The sequence below is a fragment of the Thamnophis elegans genome, chromosome 3 (genome assembly GCF_009769535.1).
Source record: "Thamnophis elegans isolate rThaEle1 chromosome 3, rThaEle1.pri, whole genome shotgun sequence".
Classification (NCBI taxonomy): Eukaryota; Metazoa; Chordata; class Lepidosauria; order Squamata; family Colubridae; genus Thamnophis; species Thamnophis elegans.
Window position 1 is genome coordinate 85,514,831 of NC_045543.1, and position 18,053 is coordinate 85,532,883.

The 18,053-nt window shown below is 36.6% G+C and overlaps 1 protein-coding gene across 6 annotated transcripts in view; it reads right to left on the reverse strand.

Moving 5' to 3' along the window:
- Window positions 1-17,552, reverse strand: part of CDC14B (cell division cycle 14B) — a 51,547-nt gene extending 33,995 nt beyond the window's left edge. For 3 of the 6 annotated variants that reach the window (XR_004255064.1, XM_032214546.1, XM_032214545.1), the window contains exons 1-2: window positions 17,169-17,550; window positions 2,388-2,481 (exon numbers count right to left, since the gene is read on the reverse strand). Coding sequence is in view for 4 of the 6 variants with exons in the window: in XM_032214546.1 (XP_032070437.1) it covers window positions 2,388-2,481; window positions 17,169-17,346 (272 nt within the window). In the remaining 2 variants the exon portion in view is untranslated. Of the gene's footprint in view, window positions 1-2,387; window positions 2,482-4,290; window positions 5,149-17,168 lie in introns of those variants that run through there. The other 3 variants (XM_032214548.1, XM_032214547.1, XM_032214549.1) reach the window with 3 other exon arrangements.
- Between the last annotated feature and the right edge of the window lie 501 nt (window positions 17,553-18,053).

Sequence of the window (18,053 nt, forward strand, 5' to 3'; positions counted from 1 at the left end):
TGTATTTCCCAACTGAACTTTCTGGTTTTAGAAACAAAGAAGGACTGGACCTGATTAATACTTTGATGGAATACCATTAAGTTATAAGCTAGACTGGGAAGTAAAAAAAAAAACCATTCTAAAAGAATGCAGTGGCAAATTATTTCCATTTTGTTGTTAAGAAAGCTACATGGAAATCTTTATGAAATTACCAGAAATAAAAGCTCAACTCAATGGAGACTCTGTGGAGATGGATATTTACCATTATTCTTCCATTTAACATGAAACATGATTCTTCACATAAATCATGCTTCAGATCAGTTAAAAATACAATAATAATTTTAAAACATAGCAATATTTACAGAGTTAAAAGAAACAAACATATCAATTCGCTTCCAGGTTTACACCTTAGAAAAAAATCTAAAACATTCTTAAACTCTTTGAAATTCTTCTTTTTGCCTAGTATTCTAGAAAGGACATACTGTAATTAAGTTAAAACCTAGAACTTAAAATGCTCTTTCTCACTTCTGGCTTTCCATTTTTCAGTTCTTGGACAACATTGATGGATACAAATGCTTATTCTACAATAATGAGTTCTATTTCAAATTAGCCTTCTTGACTGCTATATAATGTTCATTTAGAAAAATAATATGTATACAGTACTATGAAAGCTTTAAACAAGCTTCAAGCAATCTCATCATAAAAATTAAGTAATATTTGTGCAACAGAAGTTGTGCAAATACTTAGTATTAGTACCAATATTTAATACTCAGTAGAACTAAAATAAAAAGAACAAAAATCAGGTTCCTTTATTTATTCTCAAAGAAATAAAGCAAAAATACATTTCCTTATTATTATCATCTTTCTGCTTCCCTTTCCACTGCCACTAATTTTAGCTGCTAATTATTCCAACTGAATTTTATAAAATTACTTCTTCTGAGCTACATGATTCACTATGGCACTCCCTAAGTATTTGCCAAGTCCTTCTGACCGTTGCTTTTTAATTTAAAAATTGAGAAAGGAAATAAATATGGCTGGAGCACTTGATATTCTGTTTTTCAGAAATTCAATCAGCTTAAGGCGGTTTTTGCAGTAAACACTATATTTTGAGACAGCAAGTATACTCATACTGTCTTCCTATATTATCACCTCATTCTTAGCAACCATGCAACCCCTCAAAATAGAGTCTGATTGGTGTAGTGGTTAAAGCACCAGGCTAGAAAATGAGAGACCTTGCATTCAAATCCCATCCTTGCATGAACCAGCTGGATGACCTTGGGCCAGGCACTTTCTCTCAACCCTAGGAAGGAGGCAAATGCAATGCAAAAAAATCCCACCCAAGATAGATTTCTTTAATTATGTTTGCAGTACCCCAGGTATAGGTAGTCCTCAACTTACAACCATAATTGACTGCAAAATGTTATGTTGCTAAGCAAGAAATATGTTAAGTGAGTTTTAGCCCATTTTATGATTTTTCTTGCCATAATTGTTAAGTGAATTACTGCAGTTGTTAAATTAGTAACACAGTTGTTAAGTGAACCTGGCTTGGCTTGTCAGAAGACTGAAAAGCTGATCACCTTGGGACATTGCAACTGTCATAAATATGAACCAGTTTTCAAGCATCTGAATGCAAATCAAGTGACCAGGGGATGCTGCAACAGTCATAAGTGTGAAAAATGGTCATTAGTCACTATTGTCAGTGCACTTTTAATTTGAACGGTCACTAAATGAATCTCTGTAAATCACTGCCTCTCTATATACACCAATAGGCTTGATGTTTAACTGACCCACTTTTTCACTATATTTAACTGATAAAGGGTCTACAGATGCAGAAATTTCTGAAAACATGTATTTGAAAATATGAAAATCTTCTAATTTACTACATTTTAGTAGTTCTTCAATAAGCATTTCCTATCTTATTAGAAAACAGAATTCTAGGAATATTCAGTTTAAAGCAGACTTGACTGTACAACTTCTTTTCAAAGCAAAAAATATCAACTTCATGTTTCAGTTTCAAATTCAATTGTTGAACTGAACCATTTTAATTGACTAACATGTTCTATACCATAGCAATCAACATAGAACAATATATAAAATTCTCTATATATAACACACACAAGTACAGTGAAATCACACCAATATTCCTTGTCACAAGTAATGAGGGCCTACAAACTATGTGAGTAAAATTTATGAGGAATAAGGTTTTGTGATTACTATACACAAATAATGTGTATCGTAAACAATGCTTTGGAATCAAAGATTTCTAACTGGCCACAATTGGCCAATGATAGAAGACTAGATACTTATTATATTTATTTTATCAAAAAGCTTCACAATGTATTTTATATATGCTGTTGCTCTTATTTTTATTTCTGTCTTGCAGAAAAAGGGAATAATATTATACTTACTTTTCATACACAAATTCATCATCTATGCAGAAATAGTGTGTATTTGTACTACCGCTTTTTGGTTTATGGAACAGAATGGCAAAATAAAGACGATCTGAAATTGAAAACAAAAACACCAAAATAGTATTTATAATGAACACAAAGACAATTGTAGAAAATGGTTGATAGATTTATTTGTCTGTTTTTAGCCAAGTTACAACAGCAAAAATAAAAACTTCCATTCAGAATCTGATGCTTTCTGAAAATTGCAATATAGTATTAATAACTATTCAATATGGCATAGAGGATGAACTTTAAATTTGGATATAAGAAATTCAAATTCATAACCTGAGTTGTGAAAAAGAACTCTTACCTATCTCACTGAAACTACAATCCTTTCTGTGCAACATTAAGATATTATTCACATGAATCATGTGAAGGAACATTACAATTCAGCGGTATTTATGAGATACTTTGAAATTACTGGCATCACTTCCTAACACGTTAGAAATAGAGTTATGCAGTAAAAGTTTGGGTCATGGTTAAATCACCAGGTTAGAAACTGTAAATTTGTACATTTCGTTTATTAACAAAGCACTGTTTGTTAATTATACTATTGATGTTAGAGTGGTATGGCTCCTGGTCCCACTTATACATGAAAGTCAGCTGGGTGAGCTTAGCTGGGCCATCACTCTCTCAGCCTAACCTACTTCACCGGTTGTTGTAGGGAAAAATAGGAGGAAGAAGTATTATATTATTAATTAGATATTTGCTGTCTTGGTATTTATAAAAAAAACAATAAAGGTGAGATAAATCAATCAATCTCAACACATTTTTTTCCAATCTTGGCAATTTCCATGTTGGAAACTTTTAGTTCTTCAAAGAATGACGAAAGTCCGGTGTTGGTACTATTACAGGTATAGAGTGTCTCTTGCAGATATATTCATGTTGCGTAGTCATACACACTAAATACAATGTAACTATGTTAACATGGTCTCTAAGCAGAGCTGCAGAAGGGGCACAGCCTTGCAATTCTATTCTATGATTAAGAGATTTTAAATTACTATCGGTGACAGTTGTTAGGATTTTTTAAACAGGAAAGTCTGGCAGGAAATACAGATTAAAAATAGCGGCTAAGACATAATTCAGCTCTAATTGGTTGGAAAAAGTCTGAAATCTAACTGGGGAAAGAACATAAAGATGAGAGATATTTTTAGAACTCTCTCTTAAAAGCAACTTTTAAGAGAGTTAAAAGTTTAAGAGAGTTATAAAACTTTTATAAATTGCACAAAAACAAAAACTGTGAACAATGCTACATTAATTTATTCTGAATAAAAAAGTTCCACAGACTGCTTCATGATTTGTTACATTATTTCCATGTAATTATGGTTTTGCTACAACCATAGAGTACAAAGCACAGACTATAATAAATAAATATGTATTGAAAAAAACACTTGAGCTTACATATCACAACGTGTGGAAATCCTAACAAATTCAAAAATGTTGCCCACACAATGGCACACCAAAAAATTGTATATGGGCGGGCAAGGAAGCCAGTAGACACATCACCAATTGCTGTGGTGATTCGCAATTTTGGGGAGTTTTGTGGAACAGACTAATAGCCCTACAGAAACAATCATTCCACTTACTCCAAAGATTTAAAGGGCTCAAGTTCCGACAAGACAGAGGCAGACAAAGTTCTTTGTTGTGCAAAATACCTGCGGCAACCTTGTTTTGTTTTTAAACCGTTTACCCCTGCATCAAAGAAAGAACTTGAAAACCCACAACGAGTGAGCTTATAGTTGGCCTCTCCCCCCACTTGGCGTAAAACTTCTGCCTGTTCCGTCAGAATTTTAAACGCGCCACAGGGGAAAGTCATTCTCCACCCCCGCCTTTTCTTTTTAAAGCTCCGCTGCTTGCTTACCTTTAACTAACTCCGCGCGGAAGGGCAAGCGCTTGGCGGCGTTCATCTCGGTTTATCAACATTCAACCGGAGAAACCAGGGACTGAGCTGCTGGAAATGGCTGCTTGCGGAGGTCGCTGCTGACTTTTGCAGCCGCGGTCAGAAACTCCTAAATGTCTGTCTCCCTCCCTCCCTCCCTCCTCGGAGTACTAACCGCAACCGCAACTCTTGCTTTCAAAGGGGGCGGGGGGAGAAAGCAGTCTGCGCCAACTCGAACGCCAGGGCTGGGGCGCTCCGAAAAAAAGGCGCCACAAAATCCTCTTCCCCACTAAGCCTTTTCCCCTTTGGGTTTACTGCAGCTCCTTTCTTCAACAGGCAACCTCCAGAGGGCCGCCAGTCCTTCCCGCGCGCTTTCTCCAGCTCCCCGTGCCACTGATTTGTTCGGCCCAAGGAGCAATTCCCAAACGTCGGCCCGCCTGCAAAGGGGCCTCAAGAGCGCGCGTCGGCCGTCTCAGCTTTTCCGAACGTGCCTCCAGCTCCTCCGCTTCTGCCAAAGGCGCCGACGAACACTTTCCCAACAATCATTAACGCGTCCCCTTCCTTCAGCCAAGGAGGCAGCTCTCGAAAAGCTTCGCACCGAGAAGCGGCCATTGGCTGGGCGAAGGAAGCAACAGAGCCCCTCCTTGCCAACCGCTGGCCACCTCGCACTGCAACCAAGGTCCTTTGCCCAGTCTAGGAGCCTCCCGAAACCTCGGCCTGACCTAGTTCCTCGTGGATTTTGGTCACTGCCTAGTCTCCGGTTTTGTTGTGTGTCTTTCTTGTGCCATTCTGGCAGAAAAACTACACCCGCTCGACCGCAAACACGCTTAGCAACACCATCGCGTGTGGAACCCAGGCCGAATGTAAAGGCGTTTGAAAAAGGATCACAAAAATGATCTTAACGCCCGCTGTGTGGAAGTGGTGCCTGCCCACGCACCACAAGCACTTTCTGCATATATATATATATATATTATATATATATATATATAATTATATATATATATATATATCTATATATATATATATATATATATATAGATATATATATATATATACATACATACATACATACATACATACATACATACATACATACATACATACATACATATATTGGGTTAGTCATACTAAGTCACCAAGTTGATTTCAAACGTTGAACAAGCACTGGTACATCTGATATAAAAAAGCGCTAGATATTTTATTTCAGAAGCCTTTATGGGGGGGAAACAAATGGAGCAATTTGTTTGTTTACAACTCTCTAACAAGTCTTCAAATTTGGCAATTTTAAGACTTGTGGACTTCAACTCCCAAAATTCTAGGAGTTGAAGACACAAGTTTTAAGTTGCCAAATCTGGAGACCCCTGAAAATCAAACAGATAAATTATTGTTTGCATTTGACATTACATCTGAGCAAGAACTGTTAGTAAATCAACAATGGGCAAGCCGAAGCCCTGTCTGCAGAATAAGATCAATAATCTCCAAAGTCTACAGGTAAAGTTGTAATTACACCACAAAGGGCTTCAAACTGTTCATATTAAGACCATAGTACAAAAATAATTATTTGGCACTGCAGTGCAAATGTCATAGTTGTAAATGTAAAGGATAGCTCATATCACAGATTCAATAAAGTGTTGCAGTAACATGGAATACCCATGGAATAAATGGAATGCTTCATTTTCTAGTTGCAACAATGCTCACAGATATCAGTACATAGTTATCCATCTACTGATATACAAATACAACAGTATTTCCTAATACCAGTATCAATATATTATTAAACTCTCATCCAGATCTAGGAGTCTCCATGAACTCTAAATGTGAAAAGAAGTTGTACACATAAGAACTTCTACTACTGAATGGAAAGTATAATACAAGACTAGTTAAATTATCATAAAAAAGGCAAACGACCTATGGCATTTGTCATTATGCATTATGATCATAACTTCAATTTATTTTTAAATAATTTTATATTATGTTTGGAGGAAAGTGTGCAGTATGGTCTTGTCTTAGGCTGAGTACTCTTCAATATCTTCATCATATTTACACGAGGGGATAAAGGCAAACTCATCAAATTTGCAGATGACATCAAACTGGCAGGAATAGACAACATCCCAGGAGATAACCTCAAGATACAAAAAGATCTCAACAGACATTGATCCCTATCCCTATCTAACAAAATGAAATTACATGGTGAGAAAAATTAAGTTCTTAGACAAGAAAAACCAAATGCACAGGTATAGATGGTACCTAGCTCAATAGTAGTAACTGCGAGAGTGACCTTGGAGTCCTAGTGGACAATCACTTAAATATGAGCCAGCAATGTGCTGCAGCTACCAAAAAATCCAATGCAATCCTAGGCTGCATTAACAGAGTGGTAGAATCAAGATAACAATAAGAGTTAATATCACTTTATAATGCCCTGGTAAAACCACACTTGAAATAATGCATCCTGTTCTGGTTGCCATGAATATAAAAAAGAAGTTGAGACTCTAGAAAGAGTGCAGAGAAGAGCAAAAAAGATTAACTATGGGACTAGAAGCTAAAACATACGAAGAATAGAATTGGGGCATCTCTAGTTTACCCTCTCAGTAGTAAAATCTTGCTCCTCCCAGTAGTACAGTAGGGCTAGGTTTGCATCCAGCTACAGCAAGACATAAGGCACATGCTGCAAGGCACAGCTAGGCACAATGGTTCCCCAAAGTGCCAACCAATCCAAGGAAAAAAGTTGTGTAAGCCTTGTCATAGTTTAGGTGAGTGTTACTTGTCTGGTTACATGAAAAGTTGGATGAACTTTGTCAGTACTAAATGAAAAGCTTTTGAATTTCACAGGGATGACAGCCAATACAGAATAGCATGAAATGTGATCACTATATCTTTGACCTCCTTTCTTTCAGAAAAAGAAAAGACCAAGCTACTACTGCAGACTGAAAGAATACTACATAATTTAAGGGGAATACCTGGCTTTCTTAAAAGGCAAGGTGTTAAAAAACTTCTGAAAGATTAAGCTCATGCAGTCAAAGGTACATGTTGTAAATCTGGAAATTTTGTCCCAGAGGGCTGGTCAGTAGAATGAAATAATCCATATGAAGCATAGATATTTGCTTGTTCTTCACTGCCTAAATTGGACATAGATAGGGCATTCCATCTTAAAGGAAGGCACCATACTAGTCTCCCCCAATTTTCAACTTCCAGTATTTCTAAAACGCTAACATCACTATTCTTGTTTCACGGCTTCAGTATGGTTTATATATAATAATTGTTCTAAATTGCATATCACAGCCAAGCTATATACAGTATTGTTTAACTTTTGACTTATTGACTAAACCAGAGTGACTGTTACACTTAATACTAAGTCTTGGGTTACAAAGTACAATGCCTAGATACTGTATATGTATCATGCAAAGGAAAAAAGCAAACAAACCTGTTATAGTTAATATTCAAACTGTGTTAAAGCTATAAATCAATGGTTTAAATCAGAGGTGTCAAACCCAATAGCATCAGAGGCAGTATCTTGATGTATCGGGATGTTGTTGCCTTTGTGGACTCTTGGTGGGCATGGCCTACATGGGCCGTATCCGGCCTGCGGGTTGCCAGTTTGACAGGCCTGGTTTAAATGCTTTAATAGCTATTACCATAGTATATATGTCAAATATAGGTAGACTTCTGAAAGCATAACAACTGTCCTGTTTATGAACCATCTGAAGTTACAGCTGCACTGTAACTTTATGACCAGTCCTCACATCTATGACTATTGCAGTTATGGTTCTTGCATTTACAACCATGCCCATGGTCCTATGATGTACATTTAGGTGCTTGGCAACCAGTGGGCATTTAAAATCATAAATTGCAGTCACATGATATCTCACTTAATAATGCATGGTGACTTCCTTAATATAACCAAATGGGAAATGGTATAGTAAATCCATATAGTAAATAGTATAGTATAGTAAATACTTTGCTTAGCAATTGTAGTGTTTGGCAACAGAGTCCCTGAACCCAATTGTGCTGGTTGCTAAGTGAGGATTATATTATCTGTAATTAAAACATTTATGAAATCCTACCCACAAGGCATATTTTATTTCCTTGTAATATGTTTACTTCTGTACTAAAATAGATCATTCAAGTTTAAAATTACTTCTTTAAATTACTATACAAAAAGATAGAGTGCTGAATCAATTATCAATATTTGCAGAGTAATAACTGCAGTTAGAAAGTGTTTAATGTTTCATGAAAAAGCTTTGCAATAATCAAAACAGGCAATGCAGAACAATTTCCTTGAATAATAGAATACTTTGTATTAAGTAATGGGAAATGTACATTTACAACATAACTTAGACTCAATATTGTGTACACTTAACAGTAAGCAAACAAGAGTTTATGGGCCCTATTTCTGAATTAACAATCCATGGGATTGCTTGTTTATATTTGTTTTCCTGAGGGCCAATATGGCTATTAGATGTTTAAAAAATTCTGCATTCATCAGAATGATACAAAAAAGATAATGTGGTCTTACAAAGAGCACAGAGAAAAGCAACAAAGATGATAACAGGCTTGGAGGCTAAATCGTACAAAGAACAGCTAAGGGAACTAGGCATCTTAAACCTAATGAAGAAAAGGCTCAAGGGAGACATGACAGCAGTCTTTCAAAACTTGAATGGCTGTTATAAAGAAGAGGGAAGATTTATTCTCTATAGCACCTGAGGACAGGACAAGAAGCAATGGAAACTTGTCAGAAGGAGATTCAAGCTAGAAATAAGGAGAAATCTGGCAGTAAGAACAATTAAAATCAATGGAATCTTAATTCAATTGCTACAGGTTTTCAAAAGACTGGACAGCCATTTGTCTCAGATGATATAAAGACTCCTGCTTTAGACAAGGGGGTGGACTAGAAGATCTCCAGTATCCCTTCTGATTCTATGACTTTAAGAACCACAAGCTTTTTACAGCTCGCTTGCAACTTTACCAAATTTAATTTAGCCATTTCCTTTTGTTATTAAATGGGTATTGCTAGTTCAGTGCATATGCACTCCACTATTAAGATGCTGAAAAAATCCCCATGACCTGCAACAAAATTCATTCTTCCACTCTTATCTTGCCCTAACTTCTGATAGGTTCCTGAAATATAGATCTATAAAATTTAGTGAAAATATTTCTATCTATTTTAATACAGACTCGTAAAACAGATTGGGACAAATGACATTAGTGCTGTGGGATAATAGGAGGTTTACTCTATTTGGATTTTCAGATAAAAGGTATCTTTTGTGCTAAGTTCTAACAATGTAGTTCTCTAATGTAACTAAGAAACAGTCCAAATATATAATTCCCCTCATTCTGAGTACCTTACTTTGCTCCAGAAACTGATCCTAGCCCATTTTCTCTACCTTATCTACTTATACTGTAGTGATTTTGGCTGCTTAATCTGAAGTAGATCATGAACCTGGGCCCAATATAGTGTAGTGGTTAAGGTTCTGGGCTAGAAACCAGGTGACCGTGAGTTCTAGGGCTCTCTTAGGCATGAAAGCCAACTGGGTGACTTTGGACCAGTCATTTTCTCAGTCCAACCCACTTCACAGGATTGCTGTTGTGGAGAAAATAAAAGGCAGCAGTATTAGGTATGTAAAGAGCAACATAAAATCTAACTAACAACAAAAACAATGAACTATTCAAAGTATGGGAAATACTTGAAATTATTTTTAAAAAAAGGAGGTACAAGGCCAAAAATAATTTGAAGTATTTAGTTTAGTTAATACGTATTATTTAGTTAATTTATAACCTGCTGTAAAATAAGTGGATATCTTGCCTTAATATAGAAATATTAAAACATTTTTAAAAAATAGGCAAAAATATGTGCCTATTATTAACACCTTTCTCCTAGTATCACATTAAAAGTTACAATTCGTAACCGGTTTTGAAGGGGATAGGAGGCACAGTTGAAATTTTTGGAGGCTGCATATGAGCATGTATGCATATCATTGTCTTTACCTATTACATACCATACATACTTTGTTTTAAATAGTAATGTTATTAAAAATTATAATTGCACTGACAGAAACTAAAACAAAGTAAAAACAATAAAAAATAGAAGGTGCAGAAAACAGAAAATGGAAAAGTAAAAGAATATAGTAAGAAATAGAAAATAAATACATAAGGAAATGACCTCCCTTTTTAACCAAGTATAAAAAACTTTAGTAACTTATCACTTTCTCTTAAAATACAACAAATGATCTCTTCTTCTCATCTTTTATCTATAAACAAATCCTTAAAACCTCAGCATTTGTCTTGATAAACAAAAATAGTTAAGGATTACCAGCAGTAACAACATATCTATTTTAACCTTGATCAAATAAACCAACTTTCTACTCTTTTACATTTAACAATCTTGATCTTAGGTCTCTTCAAATGATGTAACAGAATTTAATTTCTTTTCACTTTTTCTTTTGTCCCTTCTCGCAAAACTATTCAAAATCTTAACAGAACTCTTTTGTAAATTATCCAGAGTATTTGTTTATTTTTGTGTATCTGTCAGGCTTAGCTCAAAAATGACATAACACAAAATGACATAACGCAAAAGTTCAGTTCTTTGTTTAATTTTGCCAGAATCTTACCAGAATCTTAGCAGACTAAGCATATGCTATCCTAACATAACAGATATACCTTTGGAGATTCTAGGGCAGGGGTATCAAACTCAAAGCCTGGGGGCTGGATCTGGCCCACGGGATGCTTAGATCTGGCCAGCGTGGCTACCCTGGAAATAATGAAGGAGTGGCCCGCAGTGCCTCTTCCAGTGAAAATGGAGCCTGGGAGGTTCACACATGGCTCTCTTGAGCTCCATTTTCACTGGCAGAGGGTTGCAGGAGGCTGTCGCAGCCTAAAACAGAGCTTGGGAGTTTTCACTGGCAGAACCCTTGGGCCACCACAGGCGTCCCAACATGTCACGTTGAGCTGGCCATGCCACCCTGGTCATGCCCACCCCAGTCCCCCAAGATCAAACTTACAACCCTGATGTGGCCCTCAATACTTCACCATCATACATTCTGTAAAATATCTGGATCCCTCTTAAGGCCCAAGCCCAGAGATGACTCTGCAAAGTCCAGACTCTTGCCAAACTAAAGCTACCTACTTAACCTTTTAACCTACTAGATATAACCAAAGGGATTACAAAGTGTTGCTATCCTGAATCCCCATCTTCTCCCAGTAGCTTGGGACTGCACAGTATCTTAATCTGGGCCTCTTTCTGAGAAAGTTGTGTCTTGCTAATACTTTCCCTCACTGTTCTTCCAGGTGCACGTTCCATTATATCCCTTCTATAAATAGCCATGATTGCTTAGCCACACAGAGTATTCTCAAATACCAAATTGTTCCATGGAGAGATCATTCATATAGACATCAATATTAAATTTTGGATAAAACAAAAACAAAATCTTGGGTAGCTTTCTCTTTGGAATAACCAAAATCACCTCACTGGTTCCATCATCTTCAATGAATAGAATAGTTCAAAAGAAATTGCCAAAAAAAAAAAAACCACAAAAAAAAACCAAAGTAGATTTGACTAAATTTGGAAAACTCATCAACAAAATCCAGAACATTTGTTGAGACTTACTTACATGACAACTGATATATAACAATGGACACATCAATGGAAGATAAGTATCAAATTTATTGTGAAAATGACATTAGAGAAAACTGGTACAAGACTCCCCCCCTCAATATATAGCTGCATTGCCATGTGTCCAAATACATAATACAGTACTTACTAACGATATTGCACTTAATGGTAATGTCTTCAAGCTCAATAATTCTATCAGGTGATTCACCATAGAATAAAATACTGACTTTTCTTTTCTGAGAGCTCTTTTTCTACTAAATATTACTTAGCCTTATATTTCTAAAAAGTATAGAGAGTATATTAATTCTCTATATGATAACAACTGTTAGTTCTCTATATGATAACAGTAGTCAGGAAATGTTACATTTTTTAATAGAAATTAGGCAAAATTAATTTAGAAGAATAGCAGACTAAGCCATCAATGTAAACAATGACTTTGTGGTTAAAAAAAACAATATGGAATTTAATCTGGAAACTATTTATGGATTATAATTCTAAACATGGATTTATATTGCATCCAAAGTGTGGTTGTTTTCAAAGTCTGTTGTTAAAGCATTCATTTTAATAAGGATAGGACTTAATTATAATAGAAATTTCTCTTATTTATTCTGATTGATTATTTTGATTATACCTTTGCTAATTAATGATTATTGATTTAATTTCAGTAACAGTTAAAACTGATATTTTATCTTTATATGTAGTATTAACATAATGCTACTTTAAAAATTCTTGTCAATTTTATATAGCCTTTAAATCAATTTTTTATGTAATTCTTTTCTACCTAGTTGTATTTTTAAATGCCTGTTAAAATAAAATGGAAAATAAATAAGTATGGTAATGGCTTATGGTAGCATTATTTATCAAGGTTGCTTATGCTAATTCAGAGAATAGGGACATATAATAAAATGCTACTGAAGCTATACATGTTTCTCAAATACTATACTTAATATCGCACTGTAATTCACATTACTTCTATGCCTTTTTTAGATAGCTTCTCTTTTGCATTTTTCCTGCTTTCTGTGTCTCCCGCTTTACAAATCTGCATAAGTAAACCACAAAGCTTCTGATTCAAACTTCCAGCTCCTCTGTCCATATAATAATAATAATAAAAAGAAGAATGCACGGATAATTGATGTGGCAATACCAGGGGACAATAATATAGAAGACAAAGAATGGGAGAAGATCACAAAATATCAAGAACTGAAAATCAAAAAGATTATGGCATAAACTAACTGTGTTGGTTGGTCTAGTGGTTTTTTGCACACTTGTGCAAAATTTCCAACTGTCAATTACAAAAGGCGACAATGCTTGGTTATATTATACCTCCCTAGGTTTTTGAGAAGAATTTGATGTGTATGAAGGTCAACACCAGCTAAAGAACTAGCTATTATTTCACATTCTTATATATATATAGAACAAGGGTAATAATAATTTATTAAACTTGTATGCAACTCTCAACGACTTACAACAATAATTTAATAAATAATAGTTTCTCAAAGCAAGTATTACTGAATTTGGGTACACGGAGTATATATTGTATACATATTACAGTACATATGATGTTGATGATCTGCCAATTTGTATTTATCACCATCTTTCTATAAATAGTTTATATATTCTTGCGAGCAGCTGTTGATGGTGAATATTTCTGTGGCACCATGACTGATATAATACTGCACTACTAAAATATTGAATTCCTGCACTGAAACTCCAGACTAATCCAGATGAAGAGTTGTTCTGTCAAAGCAGTCCTTCAGAATGTATTATTTAATCTTTTATAGAACAGATTTGCCAAGTACATTTCAATACACACACACACACACACACACACACACACATACACACTCAAATGCACTACAATTCTCTTCTGTCTAGTATCTTTACAGAGGTAGTGACTACTATGCCATTTATATGAATAGATAAGCTTGTCAAAACAGGTTACATTCTGAAAATACACTATTTTTCTCTAAGAATTATTTTAAAGCAATTATAAATCTTTTAGTATAAATATCGATGGTGAAGCTGCATGTCACTAAAAGTTTTTAAATCTGAACAGAGGTTTTTCAACCATAATATAGAAGAAGAAGCAACAGTCAAACATGTCTTTTTAAAAATTAAGGGCTTGTAAAGGACTAGCCATTGAGATACTTGAGAAATACTTAATATAAAACTTGTGACTTCTGGAATGAAATGGCTGCTTCACACATTGAAGTAAACCATAATTATAGTTTGATCTGGGGTTAAATGAGAAAAGAACGTAACTGCTGACACTGATGTGTGAGCCCAGCCAATGCAGCCTTTGCCCAATAAATTAAGAGGCAACACTGTTATGATGCAACTGTTTTATTTTCCACTGCGAGAGCTTGGAACTTAAGAGGTTTTACAATAGATCTGATTTGACTGTGAATACAAGTCTTGTTTTACTTAACACATAGTAAATAATGTCGATATATTTTTCAATTATATTATTAAAATCATGATGGCATGCTACACAATGACGAAGCTGTTGCATGACTATGGAAAAAAAAACATAATTCCTATTAACAACCAATACATGAAGCTGGTATGTGGACCAGAATTACAATACATGCAGGCTTTAAGAACTTTGGAAAAGAAAAACAAGACTAAAATATAGTTAGGGTTTTGCTAGTTGCCTTCTTTATTTTATTAGCTGTAATATAGCTGTTGAATTTCAATACAATATTCATAATACATATTTCCATTTATATTATTGCCAGTTATAATTCCTTTTTATTTTATTAAAAGTTAAAGATTAATTGTTAAAGACTGATTTCAAGGAGGCGAGGGTAAATGTCATAAAATCCCACAAGAAAACAATAATGTTTTCTTGAGTATTTTTTTTTCTTGTTCAATTGTAATAATCTAGTCTGGATTACTTTTCTGTATACATAATGCTTTTTAAGTCAAGATTCAGAGCAATACTGAATTTACTATTGTGCCCTGGTCAGATAAATGCAGGCAACTTGAACTGCTGGTTTAAATAATTTAAAGTACCAAGAAAAATGAACCAAATAATTTATGTCAGACAATTTTGTACATTTTCTAACAAATAGTGATCCTAATTGAAAGCATACCAAGTTATAGAGTTTATGCATAATTCAAAACCTCCAGCTATGTAGTTTACAGAACTCTGCAACAAGGAACAAGGAAAATCAATTGCAAATTGGTTCTAGAAAGATAAAAAATAGTGTACTCAAAACTTAACTTTGGTGACAGTATAGCAGCAAAACAGGCAGATTAATTCTCTTGGGAAGTAAGGCTATATAAATTTCAGGCTTGTCTTTCTTTTGAGTAAACATATCAGAAGGAAGTTGATTGACTTGAAAACTGAAACCAAAATCAGTCTTTCAGTTAAAGAGCCATAATCATCCTGTAAGGGAATCTGGCCACAATGCTCACCATTTCCCTTGAGTTGAACCCAGACAATCACATAGAAACCAGTTATTAAACATAGTTGTCTCCTTATTTTTTCAGCAGCTTTAAGTCCATTTAACCATTCATAACAACCTGGATATTTTTTGTCTTTTAGAAGGGCTTGAGATCTAGTAAAGGGGCAGTCGCTGAAAGAGAAACTTCAGGTAACAAAAAGCCCTTTTTGTCAGATGAACTACCTTCATTTAAGAGTATAGGCCTACAATGTTTAAAACTTTTCACTCAAGGCCTACTCTGCCTTTTGGTTCACCTTCTTGGACAAAAGGGATCATGCTAGTAGTGGCCCCGGGTAAGAGTCAAATGAAAGGTAGTCTAGAGCTCCCCAACATAAACTCCCATTGTTACAATTGTAACACATAGACAGCAGACACCCACTCTGTAGGTTTTAATTTTAATGATATGAATAGTCAAAGCTGTTTTCATTCAGGTGGGGTTGTTGTTTTTTTGTCCCAATCCACATAATAGATTGGAAATCATTATGGTATCTAGTCACCTCATGTCTTTCACAGAAATGCTATTGTATTGCTGTCTCTCCCCCCCCCCCCCCCCCAAATCCCTGGAGATCTCCTCAGGCTAAATGAATGTTCTGAAATCATCACTAATCAACATAACATCGTTTTCAGGAAATTGCCTCTGGACATCTCTTTTCTTGTCTCAATAGAGATAACAAAACCCCATGCAATGCTTGAGGAAAAAGAACAGGACAGATCAAATGGAAGCCATGAGGAGGTCTGGCAAAATTTCATCCTGTTCCTTTCCCATCTCTCCCCCTCCCTCTCCCCCATTTTTAAAAAGTTTAACAGGAAAATAATTTTGCAGTTAGATTTAATTGTTAAATATTTAATATTAATAATTAAAATTAATTGCATTTCATAGATTGTACATCCATTTTATGTAGGGCACAAAATATTTGATAATATGCGGGCTACAAAATATGTATTAAAATTAAAATGCAAAGAAGAGAAAGAGGAGAAGGAAGCTACTAAAGTTGCCTATTTATAAGTCCAAGCAGTGGTACAATGCTTTCCATCATATTTTCCATCATATTTTTAACACAACTCAAAAATAAAACACAACAATGGAACCACTGGCAAAACAAATTAGATGTACTTTTTATCCATTATTTTAATGCCAAAACAGTATTGAATCATAAAGGATTTTTGCAAAACAGGAGCCAGGAAAACAGATCCATTAAGCAAAAAAAATAAAAAGTATTGTTTCCCTCTATAATCGTATACCAATCCTGCAGAAGCTAGCAGAAGAAAAAGTGAAAGCAGTGCTCATCTTTTTCAAACTGCATCTTCACGCCTGAAGCATTTAAGTTATTTTCCAAGGTTTGACCTGCAATTTGGATAAGATACGATCTGAATATTACGGTAACCTTATGTTTTCCTCAATTACAGCATTTCCCCCCCAGAGGGACAGCCACGGAGATTGGAAACCTTCTCTCAAAAATATATTCGAAATACATACAAATGGATATTCACCCCAAAAACTGGGAGACACCTCAAACCAGAAAGGTATCCAGACGCTCCTGCCCGTTTATGGGTCGCCCCCCGACCCCCAAGCACTGCAAACCACCACCAAAGCCCCACATCGGGGCAACCAAGAAGCACTTCTGGAAAGTAACTCCACGGGAGTTGTTTACTACAATTAGGCTCGGGAAGGGCCCCCGAACCCCACACTTCCCGAGACCCAGAAGTCGTCCGCCTGCAGAAACGCCCGTACGAACCGCCCCGCTAGTTGGGGGGTTAAATCGCCAAGATTCCCCGCAGCGCCCCTTCCTTCTGCCGTTCCTCACCGGAGATTTGTAGGCAGATATCGCGCCGGGGATTCCGAGGGGACTGCTCCTCTGCTTCGCCCAAGATCGGCAGGGTGGCGGAGCTCCGAGTTTTCTTGAATGCCGGCGGTGCCGTCGCCGGCAGAGTAGCCGGGGCCGAGTGTCTTCGGCTCCCCACCCCCGAGGTCTTCCGCTTCATGGCGGCGGTGGTAGTGGAGGAGACGGCGGCGGCGGCTGCAGGGCACCCGGGCTCATCCCGGGCGCCTCGCCCCCAGTAGGGGTATAAGCAGCCCAACGGGAGCCAACGCAGGAGGAGGGGCAGCAGGACCAGCAGGAGGAAGCGGAGGGAAGGCAACTGCGGCCGCTTTCTGAAGCGCCGCCCCCTCCCCCCCCCCAGCTGCTCCCAACCTGCCACTTGCCGCCACGGCTCCCGCTCTCAGCCAGCGCTCCCTCTTCGGCCTCCCCTCACGCTCGCTCCTCATTGGGCCGGGCCAGTGTGAGGTCACAATCGCAGAGCCTCTGACAGAGTGATGTCATAGCGATACACCTGAGCACCTCCGTCACAAAGGCGAACTAGTCCTGCGCCGCGGCTCTATTCTTCTCCCCCAAAAACAAAATTGCAAAAAGAACCACTTGAATTTATCCGGGCGTTGCAACCTCCCGTCCCATCCCCGCCTGACACATCTTCCGTTGTGAGCGGTTGGCCCCACGTCTCAAATAAAACTTCAGAGGAAACATTTGAATATTTTTACTTTCCGTGGCTTCAAGTTTATCATTTCTAAAGTGATAAAATATATTGAGCCTTTGTAATAACATACCATGCAAAAAGTTTAACGTGGTATAGAGGAGGCAGAGTCAATATTTTATTTTTGCACGTCAGGAAAGCCCCAATTCACTAGATGAGTC